This window comes from Ostrea edulis, chromosome 1, assembly GCF_947568905.1.
Source record: "Ostrea edulis chromosome 1, xbOstEdul1.1, whole genome shotgun sequence".
NCBI lineage: Eukaryota > Metazoa > Mollusca > Bivalvia > Ostreida > Ostreidae > Ostrea > Ostrea edulis.
This window is the reverse complement of record NC_079164.1, coordinates 38,309,095-38,331,243: the sequence shown is the minus strand read 5'-3', so window position 1 is coordinate 38,331,243 and position 22,149 is coordinate 38,309,095. Positions and strand designations below refer to the sequence as shown.

The following is a 22,149-nucleotide window of genomic DNA, read 5'->3' as shown; positions in this document are numbered from 1 at the left end:
GTCACAGTGTTAATTTCCCTATTTTGGGGATTGGTAAGCGAAATAGAGAATAGAAATCCATTTCGAAAATAAACCCTTGTCTTTTGAAATATACATGTATGTACGTGTAATATGTAAATGGGCTTTATGCTATGTTTAAATTATTACAATGTTAATCCTTTATATTCTGAATTCAGATCTCTACGTGTCCACTCAGACGTCTATCGTGCACATTGACACATCAACCCTGCAGACATCGACAATCATTTCCAAGGTAAAAAAAAAAAACATGCGAAATTACAACCATTAAATTCATTACTGATAAAAATTTAATGAAACTTGTTCTACATCCCCATGAAGATGCACTATCTCAAGTACAACATTTGCATTTTACAACGAGTTGCATAAAGAAAGGATAAAGCGCACCAACATCACTTATACTGAATATAGAACACATCGCAGTCATATTACATACATATATACATGCATAAAAGGTCACTCTTCCCAAGATGTGTAGTATACAGGAGAAATGGGCTAAATGCTGTCTAACGTGTTTCATACCGATTGTTAGGCCGTTCGTTGGTACACTGATTTTGACTACGGATAACTCCGTTCACCGGATCAAGATATAGGGCTCACGGCGGGTGTGACCGGTCGACAGAGGATGCTTACTCCTCCTAGGCACTTTATCCCACCTCTGGTATATCCAGGGGTCCGTGTTTGCCCAACTCTCTATTTTGTATTCCTCATAGGAGTTATGAGATTGATCACTGTTCGTTATCCTCACCTTTCTTTACTGCATGTGTCCTTTCATGAATTGTAAGGTGCTTGTATATAAGTCCTGCATAAAGAATTTCGCATTTGAAGACGACACATAGTATAGAGTTATGTTATAAACATTGAAAGTAGAATAATATCTCTCAAACATTTAAAGTATCGTGTATTACTTCATTTAATATTTCATGAAAAGCAAAAACATCTCGGAATCTATTTTCAGGAGAATGGACGTTTGCTGGGTTTGGCAGCTGACTGGCGAAACCAAAAGTTATATTACTCAGATGTTTCTTCAAATGGCGCAGGGATTTACACCTCCGATTTAATGGGCAATAACGTTAGGAAACTCCCCATTCAGTACCCAGGTAGGTGTACAATTTTATCAACCCGCTATGTTTATCGAACCCAAGTAAGACTACTGAACCTAGGTAACATCAACGAACCAATACATGGTCATTGAACCCAGATAATTTATCAAATCCATATAGGACTCACGGCGGGTATGACCGGTCGACAGGGGATGCTTGCTCCTCCTAGAAACCTGATCCCACCTTTGGTATATCCAGGGGTACGTGTGTTTGCCCAACTATCTATATTGTAATGCTTATAAGAGTTATGAGATTGATCACTGTTCGTTATCTTCACCTTTCATTCATGCAAGATTTCTAAACCTAGGTAACATACCGTATATCAGGTTTATTCCACAGATCTAAGATTTGGCGATTTGCTGGCTCAAAAGTATTTGAATAATTTTAGCGGAATAAATTTTGGTGGACAGGGAAGAGTTGTCTCTTTTTCACATACTGAAGCCGCAATCGGGTGCATATTTGGCGAGTGAAATTTTGGCGGAAAGCTATCTAACCGCTAAAATAAGCCAAAATTATAACCCCACGGAAAAAAAACCCGCTATACGGTAAATGAACCAAGGCAGAATAATCGAACCCAAGTAAAATTATCGAACCCTGGCAAGATGATCAAACCGAGGTTGGATTATTAAACCCAGGTACATGTAAGAGTATCAAACACAGGTAAAATAAAACAACTTCACGGAATTTTATATGAACGAAAATTATCCCCTGAAAAGGGAGGTGACTCGAACCTGCTTAAAAGTATTCTCTCTCCCTCTTGTAACTATTAACTTTTTTGAAGAGTTGTCTTCCTTATTTGAATACTATACAGTGTTACGTTTAGAAAACAAGACAGACTATCAGCTCTAAAAGTAGCTATTGAAATTTAAAATCACAAGTTCCTAGTCTGAATGAATAGCAATGTAAATTACTACTAATTGCATATGTGTTTTTTCTTGGGGGAGAGAGAGAGAGAGAGAGAGAGAGAGAGAGAGAGAGAGACGTCATAATGACTCCTGTTGTGAGAAACCATACATCCTATAAACCATGATAATGTATCAAGATCAGTACATTATAATCCTATAATGGTGAATATTTTTATAGTTAGGCATGTATTCTTTGGCTACAGGGTACAACGGCATATATTGTATTACATGTACAACGACATATATTGTATTACATGAACAAGTCAGTCATTTTGCAATATCACAAAAGCGATTTTTTTTTAAAAAATGTGTAACCTAAAGAGAAGATTTCCCCATAATCAAGGGCCCTCATAATATACATCTATTATATTCAAGTGACTATTGAGTTCTTGTCCCAGAAACACTAACGAGGAAGATCAAGTGAAAAGGAAACTCTGATATCATTAGAGGCTCTTCTCTAAGTTATAGCACTTAAACATTTTACACGTCTTAATCTCCTTCATTGGATTGTGACACATAGGATTTAAATGAAATGAAATAATCGGAATCTCTCAAAAGTTTGCAACATACATTTCCACCATGTACACTTCAAATGAAAGCTTTACTGTTACTCGGTGACAGATAAAAATAGTTGTTTGCACATATATAGTTATTTTGTAAATCGTGTTGTACATGTATATCTTTATGTCACTGTAAATGTTTTCTTACGCATAACTATTCAACTATGACGGAAAACAACAGAGACTGGTGGTCGGAAAGCTAGTTTTGATCACTGATATTGCAGTGTTTTGCGGCACTTTACATGTACAGTAACTCCCCGATTAAAGCATGATAAACGCTCACTTCCCTCTAACAAAATGTTATGTTTCCTTCCCTGTTCTTTTGCAATTTAATAAAACTTCCACCTATTGGTACAAATACATGTCAAAATTTACTGTCATCATGCAGGCCAGGAAAGTACAATACTTAACGTACTTGGTTTGTCAATTACATTGATTGTAAAATTAGACATACAAGTAGGTCGTATAAAACATTGCTAAAGAGACATCTTACTACTCGGGAACTCCATCAAACCCTAAACAACTATGGTTCAACTGTCAAGTGGGTACTGATGAGAAGAAAAACACTCAAAACGCAGAATATACTGTAGCTTATCGGTACCAACAATAAATAAAAGCAATATGATAACGTTTTAAATCTTCATGTAACGAGCCATTTTATTATGAGCTATAATGTAGATGCATAGTAACAAAATCCGAATAACATTACTTCTACACTTATAAAGCTTTGACAAGGAGAATCGTTTTTACGACGAGTAACAAAAGCTATTGGAATTTGAGTTTTGATAGCACATAACCCTTGGGCGTGCATTGCGTTAAATTACAGAAAAGAAACATCAGTACGCGAGAGCATTTTCTGCGTAAGATCAATTTTTAAATAGATGGAGGCTACTGACAAATGAGTTGATGTTACAGGGGGTTTCTACAGTCTTGTTTAAAATCAGCATTTCGAAAATTCTATGGTCATTAAAATGATCTTATTTGCAAATACAACCTGTCATTTGGTCGAACGCTGACTGGCGTCTTTCATACATATTGTTATGCCATTCTTTACATACATATTTTGAATTCGGATTACTCCGTTTATCTGATTAAAAGAGGGCTCACAGCAGGTGTGATCGGTCAACAGGGGGTGTTTTACTCCTCCTAGACACCTGATGCTACCTCTTGTATTTCTAGGAATCCGTGTTTGCATTGTTCTTGATTTTGTATTCTTTTTAGGATTTATGAGATTGATCACTGTTCGTTATTTTAACGTTTTGCACACAGGAGACTTTTCTTTTTTGAAATCCGGGACAATTATATATATCCATTTAAATGGATTTCTTAACATATTATGTTTATCTCTATTCAGACATGGAGCCAGTGGGTCTAGCTGTGGACTGGGTGTATGGACATCTTTACTGGACCGATACTGTCTACAGGTCTGTTATGATGTCCAATTTGGATGGCACCGGACGAATCATCGTGGTAACAAAAAATCTCATCATACCACGAGGGATTGCTGTGGACCCCAAAAGAAGGTCAGTATGTGTCCAGGTTATGAAGAGTGATTATGAAAATTCAAATATAAAAAACACGAAGACTTTACAACTGTTTGACCAAAACATATTCTCTTAAAAGGTTTCGAAGATCTAACGATAGCATAATTCTTCAGAAACAAAAGAGATCAGTGGGAATTTGAGTTGTAATAGATATGTACGGGTCAGCTGGTGCTTCTCGACTGCATTCAAGTTTCTTTAAATTCTGAAAGTGTCACTTGATTTTGTTAGTTGATTGTTGTTTTTTCATATTGAAATGTCAACAGCTTTAATTGAGAACCACAAAGTTAGCTTATCGCTCATGGCCGAAGTAGTGATTATTCCTTAACGTGCCAACGCCTCATTTTTGAGGTCATTTCCGAAAGACACTTCTACCTATGCTTACATCTTTGGTATGGCATAAGCGGGTCTCGAACTCGCGACCTCCGTTTACAAAGCGAATGCTCTACCACTGAGCCACTGCGACTGGCGTCATGAATTTGTAAGTATGATGAATTATCGGCTGTGGGTCTATTTCTATTGCTCCCCAGTACCATAAAAGTTCCAAAGAATTTGAATACAAGCGATATGGACCCAATTTATTAACTGGGGTGAAAAGAGATCTCCAATGTAATGAATAACGAGGTGAGGATTAGAACTAAGGCACAAGTTAGGACTTGCAATATTAGTGTGATACATGGCTACCTATTGTACGTTACACAAACAGACAAAAATGGTGACCAAATGCAGAAGTCAAACAGCAAGGAGTGTAGTGTTGTTACTCCGGCTTGTTTCCACAATTCTTTAAATATCATCTACTAAATCATCAGGCTTAAGAACATGTTACTGAAATAATTGTTTTTATTAGTTATACCCACTTAAAGGGCTGACAGCAGATGCCTATTTTGGATGACCGCAATTTGCGTATACATGTCATTAGTCCCTAACCGGTGAAACCGGGGGGAAATATAAGTTTCTTCTGCTTCTGTCCGCTGTCTGTCAGTCAGTCTGTAAGTTTCTTCTACTTCTGTCCGCTGTCTGTCAGTCAGCCTCTAAGTTTTTCTGCTTCTGTCCACTGGTTGTCAGTCAGTCTGTAAGTTTCTTTTATTTCTGTCCACCGTCTGTCAGTCAGCCTGTAAGTTTTTCTGCTTCTGTCCGCTGTCTGTCAGTCAGCCTCTAAGTTTTTCTGCTTCTGTCCACTGGTTGTCAGTCAGTCTGTAAGTTTCTTTTATTTCTGTCCACCGTCTGTCAGTCAGCCTGTAAGTTTTTCTGCTTCTGTCCACTGGTTGTCAGTCAGTCTGTAAGTTTCTTCTGCTTCTTTCCGCTATCTTTCAATAAGTCTGTAAGTTTCTTCTGTTTCTGTATGCTGTCTGTCAGTCAGTCTGTTCCACTTGGTTTTCCACCATACATGTACTTTGTTTTAGGAAGCTGAAATGATATGCCGTTTATTAAATAGATTGTATGTTGACAGATCATGTTTAAGTTTCACCACAGTTTTATCAGTGAGTTTTAAAACATTTATGTAACTTAATGCCGAACATAGTTTTCAGGACTTTTTTTAAAAATATGCTTTAACTTATGAATCTGAAATTTGATTGATTGATGTTTTCCGCCACACTCAACAATTTTTCAGTTATCTGGTGGCGCCCAGTTTTTATTGGTGGAAGAGTTAAACCAGATACAATGTATCTGGGAAGAGACCACCGACCTTCCGAAAGTAAACTGGGAAACTTTCTGACTTATCGGCGCGAGCGGGATTCGAACCCGCGACGACAGAGGTGAGAGGCCGTGTGATTTTGAGCGCGATGCTCTAACCACTCGGCCACGGATGCGTTATGAAATTTGAAAGAGCAAGTGTACCTTTTGTGATGGTTGACCTATTCTACCAGATATTGTCAGATTTAGTGTCATGGTTGAATGAACTTCTTCAATTTTTGTTTTCCGGACTTTCTTCATTATAATGTAGATAGGTAGCTGAGATTTGGTATGTGGGTTGCTGATCAAGTTAAGTTTGTCACCTGAACTTATATCTATGCTATTTATGGGAAAGAGCTTTGTACAGAATATAGTTTTCTGAACTTTACTCTACAATGCCTTCTTTTAGGAATATGAAATTTGATATATGGTTATTAAATGAGTAGATACACATTACATTTCACTTTGCTACAGTTGAATCTTTCTAAAAATGTAACACTTATTTTCATGGTTGACTGGATTATTTTAATCAAGAATTTTAGTTATAAATTACATTCCATATGGTAAATTCTATTTATCTTATATTTATGAAAAACATTTCTCTAGTGTTCGTTTTCAACATTTCAAAAAAAAAAATTCTTTGTAGAAAGTCGTTAAGTAGAGGACTGAAAACCTTTTCAGATTTCGTCTCTTCTCTTTATACCACAGAAAGCTGTATATTTTAAGATTTAGTGTCTTCTCAAAAAGGTGAAAATAAAGAACAGTGATCAATCTCATAACTCCTATAATGAATACAGAATAGAGAGTTGGGCAAACACGGACCCCTGGATATGCTAGGCACCATAGGAGGAGTAAACATTCCTTGTCGACTGGTCACACCCACCGTGAGTTCTATATCTTGATGAGATAAACGGACTGATCTGTGGTCAAATCAGTGTGCCAAGAACGGCCTAACAATCGGTATGAAACACGTCAGACAAAATTTGACCTAATGTTAGGTTGTATTGACAAACTAAATCATTATAACGACCGTTGAATTTGCGAACTGCTAACTCTAAGCGAGGCTGTTTAAACCCCTGTAACATCAACTTGTCTGTCAGTAGCCTGCCTCGAATAGACTTAGTTTTCTATTTGTAACACAGAGTGGTATATTCAAGACTTCGTCTCTTCTGTTTGTATCACAGAGCTCTAAGTCTAAGACTTAATGTCTAAGACTTAGTTTTCTATTTGTAACATAACGCGTTGTATATTAAAGACTTAGTTTTCTATTTGTAACACAGAGAGTTGTTTATTTAAGACTTAGTCTATCATTTGTACCACAGAATGTTGTAGATTATAAGACTTAGTCTTCTCTTTGTACCACAGAGAGCTGTACATTGGTGATCAGGGGAGCCACGCAGTGCAGATTTGTGGTTTGGATGGCAGGAACTGTCGGAAACTCAACGTAACGAACGCTAGCGCCACATTTTGGCCGAATCAAATTACAATTGATTATGTCTCGCAGTAAGTTACAGTAAACACCCCCCGAATGTTTTAGATAATGCATATTGACATCCTTAATGAAAAGCATCACCATGTCACAGTGTTGTCCCTCTATATTTGTACATGTACCAACACCCTAAAATATAGTCCACGAGCCATCACCTTCTTACAGTACTTGTCATTTAATGGATAAATTGCTGCATTTTTATTGACAAGCACTATGGAGATCCATGATGATCAGTCCCTTAAATCTCACTCGAGCAATGCATTTTTTTTTTACTTGATCGGCTTGAAATCGCCACGGTATTTTACGTGAGCGTAATGGTTAGACTGTCTAAGTCAGTGATCGTTGTGACGACATTTTAATGTTAAGCAGTATTGGTGAAATTTCCAAAGATTTTAAAAGTGTTTTAGGAAACCATATGGGAGTGTAAATATCGTGACATCAAAACAATGACTAATAATAATTACTATAATTGTTTTTGTCTCGTTCATTACATCATTTCTTGGAATGCGCGGCCAATATAACCCTTCTTAGATTGACAAATCAAGTTAACTAAACAAAAGTAAACAATTGTTTAATATTAACGACAGGAAAATTCACTGGACGGATGGATGGATTCCAGCGATATACACTTGTGCAGTGGGAGGAACCGGTTGTGGGAGAAACACAGGGAATCTTACCGTAGATATCGGCTCAAACCCAGCGTTTGGTATCGCTGTGGGTCAGGGAAACGATTTGTATTTATCCACGCTTCACAACCAATCCCTCTACAGGTCCAGCGGAAGTCTTGATCTGACCACGGTGCAAATTCCCAATTCGGAAACAAAAACATTCTTCCTGCTTAATAAGGAAACAACTATCAGCCAACCAACAGGTATGAACCCCTGAATCACCGAGAGCATTTATTACCATTTTCTCGTTTTTAATGAATTCTAATATTTTTGGTAAATAAAAGAAGACAAAAATAGGTTGCACCTAGTGTTTGGACGTTTTAGAAGTTTACACGTAATTTTAATGCTGTATGACTATTGGAGCAGGATTTGGTTGGTGTGTTTGTTGTTTTGGAGCTGGGTGACTGGATCAAGAATTGTATTTGTGCATGATAATTTTTCACGAAAATCAAACTTATCTAACTTCAAATATGCCGTTGTATAGCAATATCAGTATATAACTCGGTTAATTCCTTTGATGTTTACAAGAACCTGATACAATATTGTATAGCTTTCGTATGTTAATAATTGAATGTTTGTTTTGAAGTTTCCACAACAAATCCATGTGCCGTGAACAAAGGGGGATGTTCAGATTTATGCATTCCTAACTCAGGCGATAGCTTTACTTGCGCATGCCCGGATGGATCAGGGAAGATTCTAATCAACAAAAGTTGTCAAAGTAAGCTTAAGGACACATCCTATGTTTGTAAACTTTTGTATAGAGAATGTTCTGATATTGCTTAGTTCCCCTTTCAGTTCACATAAAAAGTATATACAATGTCACCTCTGTATATAGCTACAAGTTATATACCAACCCCCGCATACCGTCATCATAATGTGTAGAACGGATTTCCGTACACACTAAGAAAACCACGTTATAATGACACGCCTATCGCCGCCATCCACCACCCATCTTTGGGTACAAAAGATCAAATATTACCTTGTATGCGTGATGAATGGCAACACTTGAATTCAGTACGTGCAATGGAAAGAAATAAGTGTACGTAACTGCGATAATAGCTTGAATAAAATTCATCTTAGAATTAAAAGGTGTCTCTGAAATTGTCCATTAGAATGACCCGCCTAAACAATAGGCGAAACTGAAACGTCAATTTTGTACACAAAACTACTCGTGTACATTTTAAAGCTTGTGTACCGTGTGGCCTTTGTGTGAAGTCATATTTCTGTGTTCCAGAGAAAAAAAACCCGTTGAAGTCGCAACTTCTCAATGTATTCGGTCATCGTAACGCCATTCTTCATGTACCAATATGTTTTACAGATGCAGCAACACAGAAAATCCCAAAAATCTGACAAATTTTAAGAAATGAATCAAACCAATTCAAAAACCAAATGTTTTGGATGACAATAAAAGGACAATGATTACAGAATCTATTAACCGCATTAGTTTTGAATTGATAAATTAGAATGATCGAATTCTTAATAACGACACCATCGATATAACAATTTATTAAGCTTGGACAAAAGCTGGCTATGTACCGAGGGGACGGTTAGAGGGAGGGACGGATCCATACGATTTTCAAAAAGGGCGGAGTGTTTCGAACCAAGTCTTTCCCTTTCCCGTCCTATAAGAAGGTTAATTGAAAACCAAAATATTACCCTGTTTTGTTAAAAAAAATTCAATCAAAGTGTGATTATGATTGCAACACCCTTAACCCTCCTCTACATCTGTCACAGCTTCCAGTCGATTTCTCCTGTTTACTGACGTGTCCAAGGGAATTGTTGGAATGGCTAGTATTGATGACCCCGAGAAACAAACGACAATAATACGGGCTGTCAAACCTCTTGCAGTTACTTATCACCTAAGGGAGAAAGTGAGTACAACTGAGTGTTAGTACATTCTGTTCTAACCGCCTTGGAAATTAGACATTATAATACATGGTTGGATTTTATCAGAATTTGATGTAGAATTATGAATGACTTAAGTTTTTATATTCATTTACTTGCAGAAAGTTTACTTTGCTGATGCCCGAACGCGTGCTATCTACAAGTGCAATTTAGACGGAAGTAAATTAGAGAGTGTGCAAAACAGTTCCCATGGAATTGGTCAAGTGGAAGGTACGTTTATCATATCCCACAAATTATGTAAAACAAATAAAATAACTGCATGAGAAATATTGCAAATTTGGTTTGAGGAATTTCGCAAGCTGTAATCGCATGGATATTCTTTGTTGTCGGTGACTGCAGAAAAATTTGAGGAAAGAATACTGTTTTCATGCAAATAAGTATAATTTTTCAGATTGTTTGATTCATATTCTATATGTCAAAAATAAGAAATAGAGATCCATGATTTGGTCATTTTATAAGGCGGGAATTGGTTGACAGTGTAGAATTATAAATCTTTGCATTTTAGGTAATATCCGAAATTTAAAGTACCGTGATTTTCATTTTTAATGCTGGACAATTGGCGGAGGAACAGTCCATAACATAGAAATTTGTTGCAGCTCGTCCATTAGAAAATTTGACCCAAGACAATCTGGTTGCGACGTGAGCGCACTAATCACTAGACTACCACATTCGGACTTATTGAATTTAACGAATGATACATCGATAGAAATAATTCGTGGCGTTTTTGCAGTATGAGGATTTGTTTTCATATGGAATTTTGTTTATCGTAAAAGTCACAGATTACTAGTATATGGAATTCATGAATGCTATTTAGAAATTGTTAGCATTGCATCAGAAAGTTAAAAATTACGAAGAATGTGTTTATTTAGTTTTAGTGAACATTAAATCGTTGAAGTATACCAGTAATTAAAACCCGATTCGAAGTACGAATATTTTTCGTTTACTATAATTGTGAACCAATTTAATTAGACGGCGACCGAATGGTACCTGGTATCCCTTCCACATTGGCTTTTTCTCCTTCGTATTTTGATTAGGTTTGTCCATCGATTACAATCAGAACCGATTGTATTTTTCCAACGTGGGATTCGAGGAATACTCCGGAGTTGTTAGATCGTGGCACGCGATTGAGATGTTAGACCTTAACACCAACAGGAGGCGTACTGTTGTAACAGCGGTTGAAAAGCCAAGGGCAGTACTTGTGGACTCCACAAAACGGTACACCCATGAGAAAACACAAACTTAATTACAATCTGCCTTCATATTATCATTTCCAAAGTTATTGCTTTTGATATCTTTACAAATTGTAATGATAGCCATTTCCCTTTCAAGGGGATGTAGTAGTGAACATCCATCTTGATAAATATTTAACGTGAAAAGGCGAAGATAACGAACAAGGATCAATCTTATCTCTCCTATAAAAATACAAAATGAAGATTAGGGCAAACAGTGACCCCTGAACACACCAGAGGTATGATCAGGTGCCTAGGAGGACTAAACATAAACCTGTTTATCGGTGACACCTGCCGTGAGCCCTCTATCTTCATCAGGTAAACGTAGTCAGTTTGTAAAGAACGGCCTAACAATTCGTATGGAATACGTTAGAAGGCATTGGGCCCAAAGACATGTTGTATTTGCAAATAGGATCATTATAACGACCATAAAATTTGTGAAATGTTGACGTCAAACTAGACTGTTGAAACACTTGTAACATTATCTTATTTGTCAGCTTGTTGCGATTCAAACATGGGTCATACACAGAACATGTTTTTCGCATATTTAATCAGTGACGAGACATAAACATCACATAAGGTGATAATGAAATTTGTAATGTGGCAATTCGACGATGAAAATGCTTTACCGATTTCATAGAGTTCGTCAGATTCGCCACATCCATGTAAAAGAGATATATAATATTTCCTTATTTTGAAAAATATCTACCCACTTGTCAAAATATACACGATTTCATAGTAATATTTCTCAAATAAATAGAGGCGCCGGTAGGGAACATTATTGCCTTTGCAATACTCACAGAATGCTTTTACTATAGACCTGTTTTTGTATTCTTAGGAGTCAAAATTTATTCAAAAGCTTCTACATTAGAAGAAAAAATATCTTCCTATGGCTTTCAGTTCGATATTCAGATAATTGGACCACTGCTCTTTATCTTCACCTTTCAAAAACGAGATTTTATTTATTAACAATAACCATTTTCATTTATTTTTCGAATCGATATATCCGAATAAAATAAAAGACACTGCAAAGTCTCTCGCGTCTGCTTCATATTTGGATATCTTATTGAACATAGACGTCAACAGCAAACTAACAACACAACTTTATTGCAATCGAGACGACTTCGGCTTCTCCATCGTCAATTTCTTATATTTGTGTAGCAATATTCCATTATCACCTTCATATGATGTTTATGTTTCAACTGATTCGATACATGAGACCAGGTTCTATGTACGATTAACTTTTAAATCGAGGCAGGCTACCAACGAATAAGTTGATACTATAGAGATTTCAACAGTATTGTTAAAGTCAGCATTTCGCAAATTCTGTCGTCGTTATAGTGATCTAATTTGTAAATGTAAGCTACCACGTGGTCGAATGCTGTCTGACGTGTTTCATACCAACTGTTAGGCCGTTCTTGACATACTGACCTGATCAAGATAGAGGGCTCACAGCGGGTTTGACCGGTCAACAGGGGAAGCTTTCTAATTCTAGGTACTTATTTCCACCTCTGATATGTCGAAGTGTTCGTTTTCCCCTTGTCATCATTTTGTATTCTTTATATTGATCACTGTTAGTTACATGTATCTTGAGTTGTTAAGTAAAGGCATCTGATCTGTAGTCAGTCTTTTATCATTGTTGTAATTTCAAATACGTTCCTGTGTCTTTTTACCCAATTCAAATCATTGTCTACACAAGGTTGTGCAGAAGCAGCAATGATATATTGAATATCACCCACCACCACCACCACCAAACAAAACCCTTTTGTTTTCCTTGCATCATGTGAAAATACTACAGTTTTTAACATAATGGCTCAACAGAGCCTCTTTCTTTCTTAATGCATGAACAACATCTGCTCTGTTTATTTCAAAATGAGGTGTTATTTTTTCCAGAGTGATGTACTATACAGACTGGGGCAGTAATGGTCACGTGGGTAGGGTGCAGTTAGATGGTTCTGACAGGGAGGTCCTTTTTACAGCAGAGAACCCAAATGACTTGGCCATAAGTGATAAAAAGTTAATAACCATCAACAACAAAATGCCCTCTCCAGAGCTAATAGAATTGGATTTGTCTAATGATGGAATTAACAGACGTCAACTAAGCGACACTGTAGGTCAAAAGTATAATAGGAAAACTCTATCCAAATAGATATGAAGATAATATATTCAATGTATAAATTTGTTTAATATACTAGTGTCGGGGGGGGGGGGGGGGGGGGGGAGGGGAGGGGTATTCAGTTCCCTTAAAGGGTCTAATTCACGATTTCCCACCAAATGTTGTTTTACACATTTAATGATCAATATCTACTGTTTAAAGGGGTTTAAGAAAAATTAAGGCTATACATTACCACAGAAGCTCATTTTATTATTTGTTTTGTAAACAAAGATTGCAGTATGTTATTGTTTACGAAGTTTTCAAAAGAAATGGATATTGATCTAAGTTTATTATATCTATCACATTTCAAGTATTCCTTAGGTAAAATATGTCATATAAAGGTTCAATTTTTGTCTGTGCAAAAATTGAGATGATTTAAATTAAAAAATGAACATTTCACTGGTTTGATTGTAAACATAACAAGACTCGAGTCTTTGGTTACATAACACAAATTTAAGGCTAGATATTGTTTTTATTCTTGTATTCAGAAGGTCACAAATTTGGCTGTCAACATTAAATGAGATATAGTGTTCATGTTTAACATCAAAAATAATTTTTTTCTTCAAAAAATGTGAACCAGTCCCTTTAAAAAAGTGAAACTGTAAGTATATAAATGGACATTTTATAGGTACCGCTTTCGCTGATAGTATCCGGGAATAACTTGCTGATCAGTTCCTTTGTTTATAGATACCCCTCTCGCTGGTTGTATCCGGGAATAACTTGCTGATCAGTTCGTTTAATGGTGGTCTGGATGTCTACGCTCAAACAAGTCTTAGTCGTACCAAACGCTCGGACGTTGGTCAGTTCACTCGTATGGCTGCAGTTGACACATCCGTGACAAAGCAACCAGGTATACACACAAAAAGAGATGTATTTTAAACCAGGGAATAGAGTGTTTATGCCCCTTGTAGATTCAATGACATATAGTTTTTTGATGTGTTCATCTATCTGTCTGTCTGTTTGTCCTCAAAAACTTTAACCCTGGCCATAGCCTTTTAATGGATGGTGATATGGTTTTCCTATTTCACATGTGTCTGCCTTGTGACAAGATGTTTCTTTTGGTACCAATATTTTTTTTTACTTTCATGACCATGACCTTGGAGTTTGACCTACTTTTGAAAAAAAGCATGACCATACCTTTTGAATGGCTAATTATTGGGCTTTCATAATTTACATATGTTTTCCTTTTGATAAGACATTTCTTTTGGTACCAAACGTGTTTTTTTTTTAGGTAACCTGAGTTTACCCAGGTGACCTATTGCAATTGCTTGTCGTCCGTCGTCGTGTGAGGTGCGTCGTGCGTTAACAATTGAACATTTTTAACTTCTTCTTGATCACTACCAGCCCACTTTTCAAAATTTGGTATGACGCATCTTTGGGACAAGGGGGGGGGGGCATAAATTGTAAACTTCAGGACTCCAACACCCCTGGGCCCTTAGGGGCAGGGCAAAAACTGCCCAAAATTGACCAATTTCTAAAAATATCCTCTACCAAAGTTGTAAATTTCATCATTCCCAGGGTAGGGGTTCTGACCCCAGGGTGGGGCCAAACTTGGTATGTAGTGTTTATGTGTAAAACACTTAAATGACATCTTCTTTCGTGCTATTGATACTAAATTGCAACTAAATAGTTATTTAGAAAGAGCAGGTAGTCCTTTACCACAATTGTAATTTTGATGATCCCAGGGGTAGGCGTTTTGGTATCAGGGTGGGGCCAAAATGGTCAATTATTGAATGTGTAAACAATAGATATTTTTAACTTCTTCTTGATAACTTTCATTCCAAATTTGGTATGAAGTACCTTTGGGACAAGGGGGACATAAATTGTAAATTTCAGGATTCCCACACCCCTGGGGTCTTAGGGGCGGAGCAAAAACTGCCCAAAATTGACCAATTGTCAAAATTCTTTTTCTCTAGAACCGTACATGATTAAGAAAAAGTAAATACATGGTAAGGTAGAACAGGAAGGCCTCTACCAAAATTGTAAATTTCATGATCCCCAGGGTAGGGGTTCTGACTTCAGAGCGGCGTCAAGCTTACTATATAGTGTTTATGTGTAAAACACTTAAATAACATCTTTAGTGTTATTGATACTAAATTGCAACTAAATAGATATTTAGAAAGAACAGGTAGTCCTTTACCAAATTTGTAAATTTGACAATCCAAGGGGTAGGGGTGTTGGTATCAGGGTGGGACCAAAATGGTCAGTTATTAAATGTGTGAACAATAGACATTTTGAAACTTCTTGATAACTATCATTCTATTTTTTTTTCAAATTTGGTATGAAGCATCTTTGAAATAAGGGGGGGCATGAATTGTAAATTTCAGGATTCCCGCACCCATGGAGCCTGAGGGGCGAGGCAAAACTTGCCCAAAATTGACCAATTTTCAAAAATCTTCTTCTCTAGAACCGCACATGTTAAAAAAAACAACATCTAAATGCGTAGTGATGTAAAGCAGGAAAGCCTCTACCAAAATTTAATATTTCATGATCTCCGGGATAGTGGTCCAGACCCCAGGGCGGGACCAAACTTACCTTATAGTGTTTATGTGTAAAATAACATCTTCTTTAGTGTTATTGATACTAAATAGATATTTAGAAAGAGCGGGTAGTCCTTAACCAAAATTGTAAATTTGATGATCTCCAGAGTAGGGTTCTGACCCCTGGGTGGGGCCAAACTTAGTATATAATATTTATGTGTAAATTTGCTGATACTGTATAAAATGTAAATGCATATTTAGGAATAGCAGAAAAGGATCTACAAAATATGGTGAATTTCACAGCCCAGGGTTTTGACTCCAGAATGGGTCCAAATTAGTCATATCTTATGATGTTTTAATGTCAATACACCTATCATATTATGTAAAGCCTTTCATCAGTGTATGCACTTTTGAGGGCAGTGAAGGTTTAAGAAAACATGTTTCATACTGTTGATGAACATTAGAATTTAGCTTAGATATTCAGAAGAGGAAATTTGGTCTAGATTTCATAGCCCTTGGGAGTAATGATACATTTTCACTAGTACTCAGGTGACCGATAGGGCCTGTGGGGCTCTTGTTTACTTGATGACCTCGACCTGAGAGTTTGACCTACACTTGAACAACTTTATAACCTTAGCAATAACATTTGATTAGTTTGTGATAGGGTTTTCCTATTTTATGTGTGTACCCCGTTTCACAAAACCTTTCTTTTAGTACCAAACGTATTGACCTTATAACCTCGACATGGGAGTCTGACCTACATTTAAAAACGTTGACATAGGCCATAACTTTTGAAAGTTTTGTGAAAGGGCGTTCACGTTTCTCATGTGTATCCCATTTACAAGACAGAGCCTTTAGTACCAAAATTTTGGGACTTGATCAATTTGACATGAAAATTTTACCTACTTTTAAAAAACAACTTTAACCTTGGCATAAACGTTTGCGGATCTGGTGCATCAAAATTGGTACCGTATAAGTTTTACTTTACTGTTAATTTTGTCACACTATATGCCATATTTCCGAGTCAATTTTTTTTTAATTTTCAGATATGGGTTTATGTTCTTCATCCAGCCCCTGCTCTGAAATATGTGTTACCTTGCCAAATTCAAATTATTTCTCCTGTCTTTGTCCGACCAATGAATTCAACGAACAGACCAGCGACCGCTTATCATGTCAAAGTGAGAAATTAGATAAATTTCCAACCATTAGTAGCTCGATAACTCTTATGTGGCTAGCTTTGAAACTGTTTTACAATCATTGTATACAACTTTCAATTCTGCGTAATCATACTTGATTAAAGTAAAGGTTTAGCAGATGATGTCACAACTATAAATGTAAAAATGCATACAAATACCACAGAGTTCGTATAAACAAGTTTTAAATATATATACCCCGAATAGGAGATAGCATGGATTGTCTTATGTCAGTATTATAAACGAAAACCTGCAAGAAGTAGTGTAAATCAAAACGTTTTATCTATTAAAAACACCTCATTTTCATCCATAAGTCGATTAGATATATCCCAATAAACTAGAAATAAAAGATCACACAGTCTTCCATATCTGCTTTATATTTTGATATTTGAACATAGATGTTAAAGGCAAACAAATAACTCAAATTTATGACTAACGGGATGATCAGCATCTTTATCGTCAACTTCTCATATCTATGTATGAATATTTCATTATCGCCTGCATATTGTGTCTCTCATCTGATTTAATACACGAGGGTTTTTTCTGTGCATGATTTATTTTGAAATCAATACAATGTTCCGTAAAGTCAGCATATAGGAAATACTGTGGTCATTATAATGATCTAATTCGCAAATAAAACCCATGGTAAGGTCGAATGCTGTGTTAAGTATTTCATACCAATTGTTAGACCGTTCTTTACATACTAATTTTGACTACGGATTATTCCATCAAAATATAGGGCTCATAGCAGGTGTGTCCGGTCAACAGAAGAGGCTTACTCCCCCAAGGCACCTGGTGTATCCAGTGGTCTTGTGTGCCATACTATTTAAATTTTGTATTCTTTATATCATATGAGATATTACAGTATGATAAAAGATTGATTACTCTTCCTTATCTTCATCTTTTCAACTGATTTACATTAACTGAAAGACGCTATGTATAACAATCGCGTATGCTTACACGAAGAAATGAAGATAACGAACAATGGTCAATCTCATAAATCCTATAAAGAATACAAAAGAGAAGGGCAAACACATATCAGGCCAAGAATGTAACAGCAACTAGTTTACCTGAACATGCTGTTTCATAAAATGGTACAGAACATAAATTAAATATAATGCAAAATAGTAAACAGTTGTCTTCAAAGTGAAGGGCGAAGATAGCGAACAGTGATCAATCTCATAACTCTTATAAACAATACAAAATAGAGAGTTGGACAAACACGGACCCCTGGATATACCAGAGGTGGAATTAGGTGCCTAGGAGTAGTAATCATCCCCTGTCGACCGGTTACACCCGCCATGAGCCGTATATCTTGATCAGGTAAACGGAGTTATCCGTAGTCAAAAGCATTGTGCCAAGAACGGCCCAATAATCGGTATGAAACACGCCAGAAAACATTTCACCCAATGATACAGTGCAGGTTGCATTGGCAAATTAGATCGTTACAACGACCATAGGATTTGCGAAATGCTGACTTGAAACGCCTGTACCATTCATTTGTTTGTCAGTAGCCTCCCTCGATTTAAAATCTGACTATAGACAGAACAAGCGCTTGCGTATCGAATCAGGTGAGCGATATAAACACCATATGCAGATGATAATGTTATATTGCTACATGAATATGGGAAACTGACGGTGGAGAAGCTGAAATCATCCCGTTTGTCATAAAGTTGAGTTGTTAGTTTGCCGTCAATATCTACTTTCAATAAAATATCTAAGTAGTAAGTATGAAGCAGAAGTGAATAACTCTGTGTTGTTTTTTATTTCGAGTTCACAGGGATATATCGAATCAACATAGGAATGAAAAATATTATTGTTGATGGATAAAACGTCGTCGATATAGCTAAATCTTGCATTGAAGGCCAGAGCAAGAGATTTTTCTTCTTCTTACGTAGAAGTTTTTGAATAAATTCTACTTCATAAGAATAAAAAAAACTGGTCACAATTCGTGCCCATACAACATGGATTAATGGACAGAATATTTTATCAATCACAGAACCGGAAGCTTACCTGTTGTTTGCTGACATTGACGGAATTAAAATGGTTTCTCAGGGAAGCACGGGTGACAACCATGTCTACACCATTATCTACCCCAACCCAAGTTGTAACCATTTCTACGGACTTGTTGTGGACAAGAATCAGCAATTTATCTACTTCAGCGCATTACAGGGGTAAGGAATAAATGACCCTTTCAATTCTAATACATATGTATAAACATTTACAAAAGTATCATTTATGACATTTGATTATTTGATATTGGGTAAGAACATATACTTTTAAAAGAAATATCCAATATATATTGGTTAAATACAAGTAAATTGGAGATCTATCGTTATGAAAATTGTTATGACGCTCCAGAAATACAGTCTTCCGTGCCAAAGTCGACGGTTCCAATGTAGAGAAATTTGTGACGGATAAAAACGGCAAAATTACGAGTTTGGCCTTAGTAGGAAGTGACCTATTCTGGACATCTACAAACAGTACTGATAACTCTACAGGGACAATTGTTCACTGCAACACGGTGCATTCAAACAGAACAATCACAATTGTTCATTCCACTGCTGCTGAACCTCTGGATATCGCCGCCGACGAAAGGTAGTTGTCAATTAATGTATATTTGTTTAAAGGTCATCGGTTTTTTGTTGTTGTGATTTCCACGTATTTAATTTGCAAAGATTAAAGATGCAATGAAACCATGCTGGTTCTGAACGAAGCTCTTATTACTATCCATAATTGTATGATATTGCTTTTCAGTAACATCTACTGGACAGAGAGAGGTAACCCTGGAGTTCAGCGATATGACAGACGGGAATCCACTGTTCGCTCTTCTGTGCTACGTACTCGGACCTCGGCTCTCGCTCTCTCAGTTCCGTCCAGACATCTCCTGTGTGCTACAGATTCCAATGTGAGATTAAGACGGTTTCCAACTAATAATAATGGTAAGCTAATTTTCTGGTAGTTTTGACTGCTAACCTGTCTGACGAAGACGTGCTTTTGGGTCACTGTTGGAATGCATTATACATGTATACGGAATATTTGAACACAAATTTTAAAAATTTTGAATTTGTAAATATGAAAGCGTTTTTATCGTTTTGACTATCTGGTTTTCCATCAGATTTGGCATATCTCACTGACCTTATCGATGAGGCAGGGGTACAGACTTTGATGGCCACGAGTCAATCTTTGTTCTTGTCCAGATGGAGAGACAACAGCACGGGATCTCTCACACGTCATAATCTTCTTACGAAAGCAAGTGACATCATCACTAATGCTGCAGTACGGCCTGGGCAGATGGTGTATATATCTAGTCAATCATCATCAGTGGAAGGTGTGTAACAACTCGTAATTCTAAAAAGTTTGCAATTGATTGAGCAAATCATGAACAGTCTTAACGAATATTTGGTTACCATTATTAAACATTATGAGTATAAAAATCTATGCCATATATCGAGGAATACTAGTATATTGCTAACTACCAATCATTATTCGTGATTTGAAGTGTGAAATGTCAATATTTGATTTCTTTTATTTACAGACAAATTTGGAAGCTGTCCCTCTGCATCCTTATGTTCAGGCTTTGCATGTTCTTTGGACGCGGACTGTTATGGTACTAGTAAGTGTTGTGGAACCAAGACCTGCACGCGCTGTTCTTCTCCGGTGAAGGGAACAGACTGTGTTAAGAATGGAATATACATCCAGGTTTGTTAATAGTGTTTTGCAAAGTAAAATGTTGAAAATTGCTCAAGGAAAAAATCCAGTGTTCTTGGATAAATTGATTAACTCTGTGGTATGCTTCATAATACACATTAAACCCACACTCTAAATCTAAGAGTACAGTTGGTATAATGTAGTGTGCATTTGTTTTATTAGGCATCTTTCGTGAATGATACAATCCATAATTCTGTAAACATACTCGTAAGGAGGTCATGGCAATTCAAAATTGTTTGTTGCAGTAGATAAATATGTCATTCAATCCAATGAAAAACACGACAAATAAGTATATTATTGACGCTCCCAAAAGGTACTATACAGAAATATAAGAGTACGTCCTTTTGTATAGAGATGAGATTATAAATTTTTAATTCTAGAACTTTGGTGGTGATGTAGTAGTGGATTGTCAGAGGTGTTCCTGTTTGAACAGTTCACTTACCTGCTCACCAATATTTTGTCCTGACCTCGGGTTTTGTCCTGTCGAGAACCGAATAAAGCCGCCAGGGTCCTGCTGCTCTGTGTGTACAGGTAAACGCATATATAAATATATACAGGTTAAACATCACTATTTTAGTAATTCTGCATGGGTAGGCAGCTTTTTTATCAGATGTGTCTTTTTAAAAATCTATATATTACTTTTTATTCTGTAGCAACCATTGTTTGTTCTACACCACGTAAGTACAACATAATTATCTGAAAAATATCAATAGATAAATAATCTTTTCATGAAAATCATACCCGAGTCTGTGGACAGTTAGTAAATATGTCTATATCAAAACTTCAGCTAGCATAGAAAATTGTCCAACATCCTCCAAGTCCATCCTATTACCACCGAAAGAGGACAGGGTGAATGTGTCACTGTATGACATAATATCAGAGTCCACTTATGGCAAAAGTTGTTCTGGTCAAAAGTTGAACTTACATTTCACAACCACTTCACTGCAGTGGAAATCAAGCTTACAACCTGTCACCATAACAGCAACGGACGCACGTGGAACTGCGACATGTACCGTCTCCGTGCACATCATTGGTACAAAAAGCATAGTATAATTCATACATCAAAACTAATATAAAGAAGAAATGATTTTTTGTCGTGTGTCGCAGTTGGAAAAATTACATGACATGTTGTTTTATTTTTAGATAACACCGACCCGTACTTTGAATCCTGTCCAAGTGCCGTACTTCAAGTGTATGTAACAGACTACAATAGGGCTGTCACATGGCCTCCTGTAGTCGCTAGAGATAATTCGGGTTACGTTCAGCTGACCCAGAATACCCAAAACGGCATGGATCGAAATGTTGGTTTACACAGCATTCAGTATGCCGCTCGTGATGGTTCTGGCAATATGAAGCAGTGCTCGTTCTCCGTAAACGTCACCAAACTTTTAGGTCATTTCCTGATTCGTCCTTATTAAAACGTTCTCTACACAATTTAATACTTTCTACGCGTATGTGCCATTTTATACACAGCTTAGTTACAAATACAACTGTTTTCATATACAATTGTTAATACAC

The 22,149-nt window shown here is 36.7% G+C and overlaps 1 protein-coding gene across 1 annotated transcript in view; it reads left to right on the top strand.

Annotated features, from left to right (window-relative positions):
- Positions 1 to 22,149, top strand: part of LOC125658602 (uncharacterized) — a 66,019-nt gene that overhangs the window by 29,731 nt on the left and 14,139 nt on the right. The window contains exons 20-40 of the mRNA XM_048889934.2: positions 177 to 253; positions 977 to 1,118; positions 3,941 to 4,109; positions 7,167 to 7,304; positions 7,878 to 8,161; positions 8,545 to 8,676; positions 9,693 to 9,829; positions 9,965 to 10,073; positions 10,898 to 11,078; positions 12,986 to 13,202; positions 13,935 to 14,097; positions 16,774 to 16,905; positions 18,920 to 19,094; positions 19,282 to 19,518; positions 19,678 to 19,862; positions 20,039 to 20,251; positions 20,459 to 20,622; positions 21,012 to 21,162; positions 21,285 to 21,308; positions 21,419 to 21,664; positions 21,775 to 22,023. Coding sequence (XP_048745891.2) covers positions 177 to 253; positions 977 to 1,118; positions 3,941 to 4,109; positions 7,167 to 7,304; positions 7,878 to 8,161; positions 8,545 to 8,676; positions 9,693 to 9,829; positions 9,965 to 10,073; positions 10,898 to 11,078; positions 12,986 to 13,202; positions 13,935 to 14,097; positions 16,774 to 16,905; positions 18,920 to 19,094; positions 19,282 to 19,518; positions 19,678 to 19,862; positions 20,039 to 20,251; positions 20,459 to 20,622; positions 21,012 to 21,162; positions 21,285 to 21,308; positions 21,419 to 21,664; positions 21,775 to 22,023 — 3,525 coding nt within the window. The remainder of the gene's footprint in view (positions 1 to 176; positions 254 to 976; positions 1,119 to 3,940; positions 4,110 to 7,166; positions 7,305 to 7,877; positions 8,162 to 8,544; positions 8,677 to 9,692; positions 9,830 to 9,964; positions 10,074 to 10,897; positions 11,079 to 12,985; positions 13,203 to 13,934; positions 14,098 to 16,773; positions 16,906 to 18,919; positions 19,095 to 19,281; positions 19,519 to 19,677; positions 19,863 to 20,038; positions 20,252 to 20,458; positions 20,623 to 21,011; positions 21,163 to 21,284; positions 21,309 to 21,418; positions 21,665 to 21,774; positions 22,024 to 22,149) is intronic.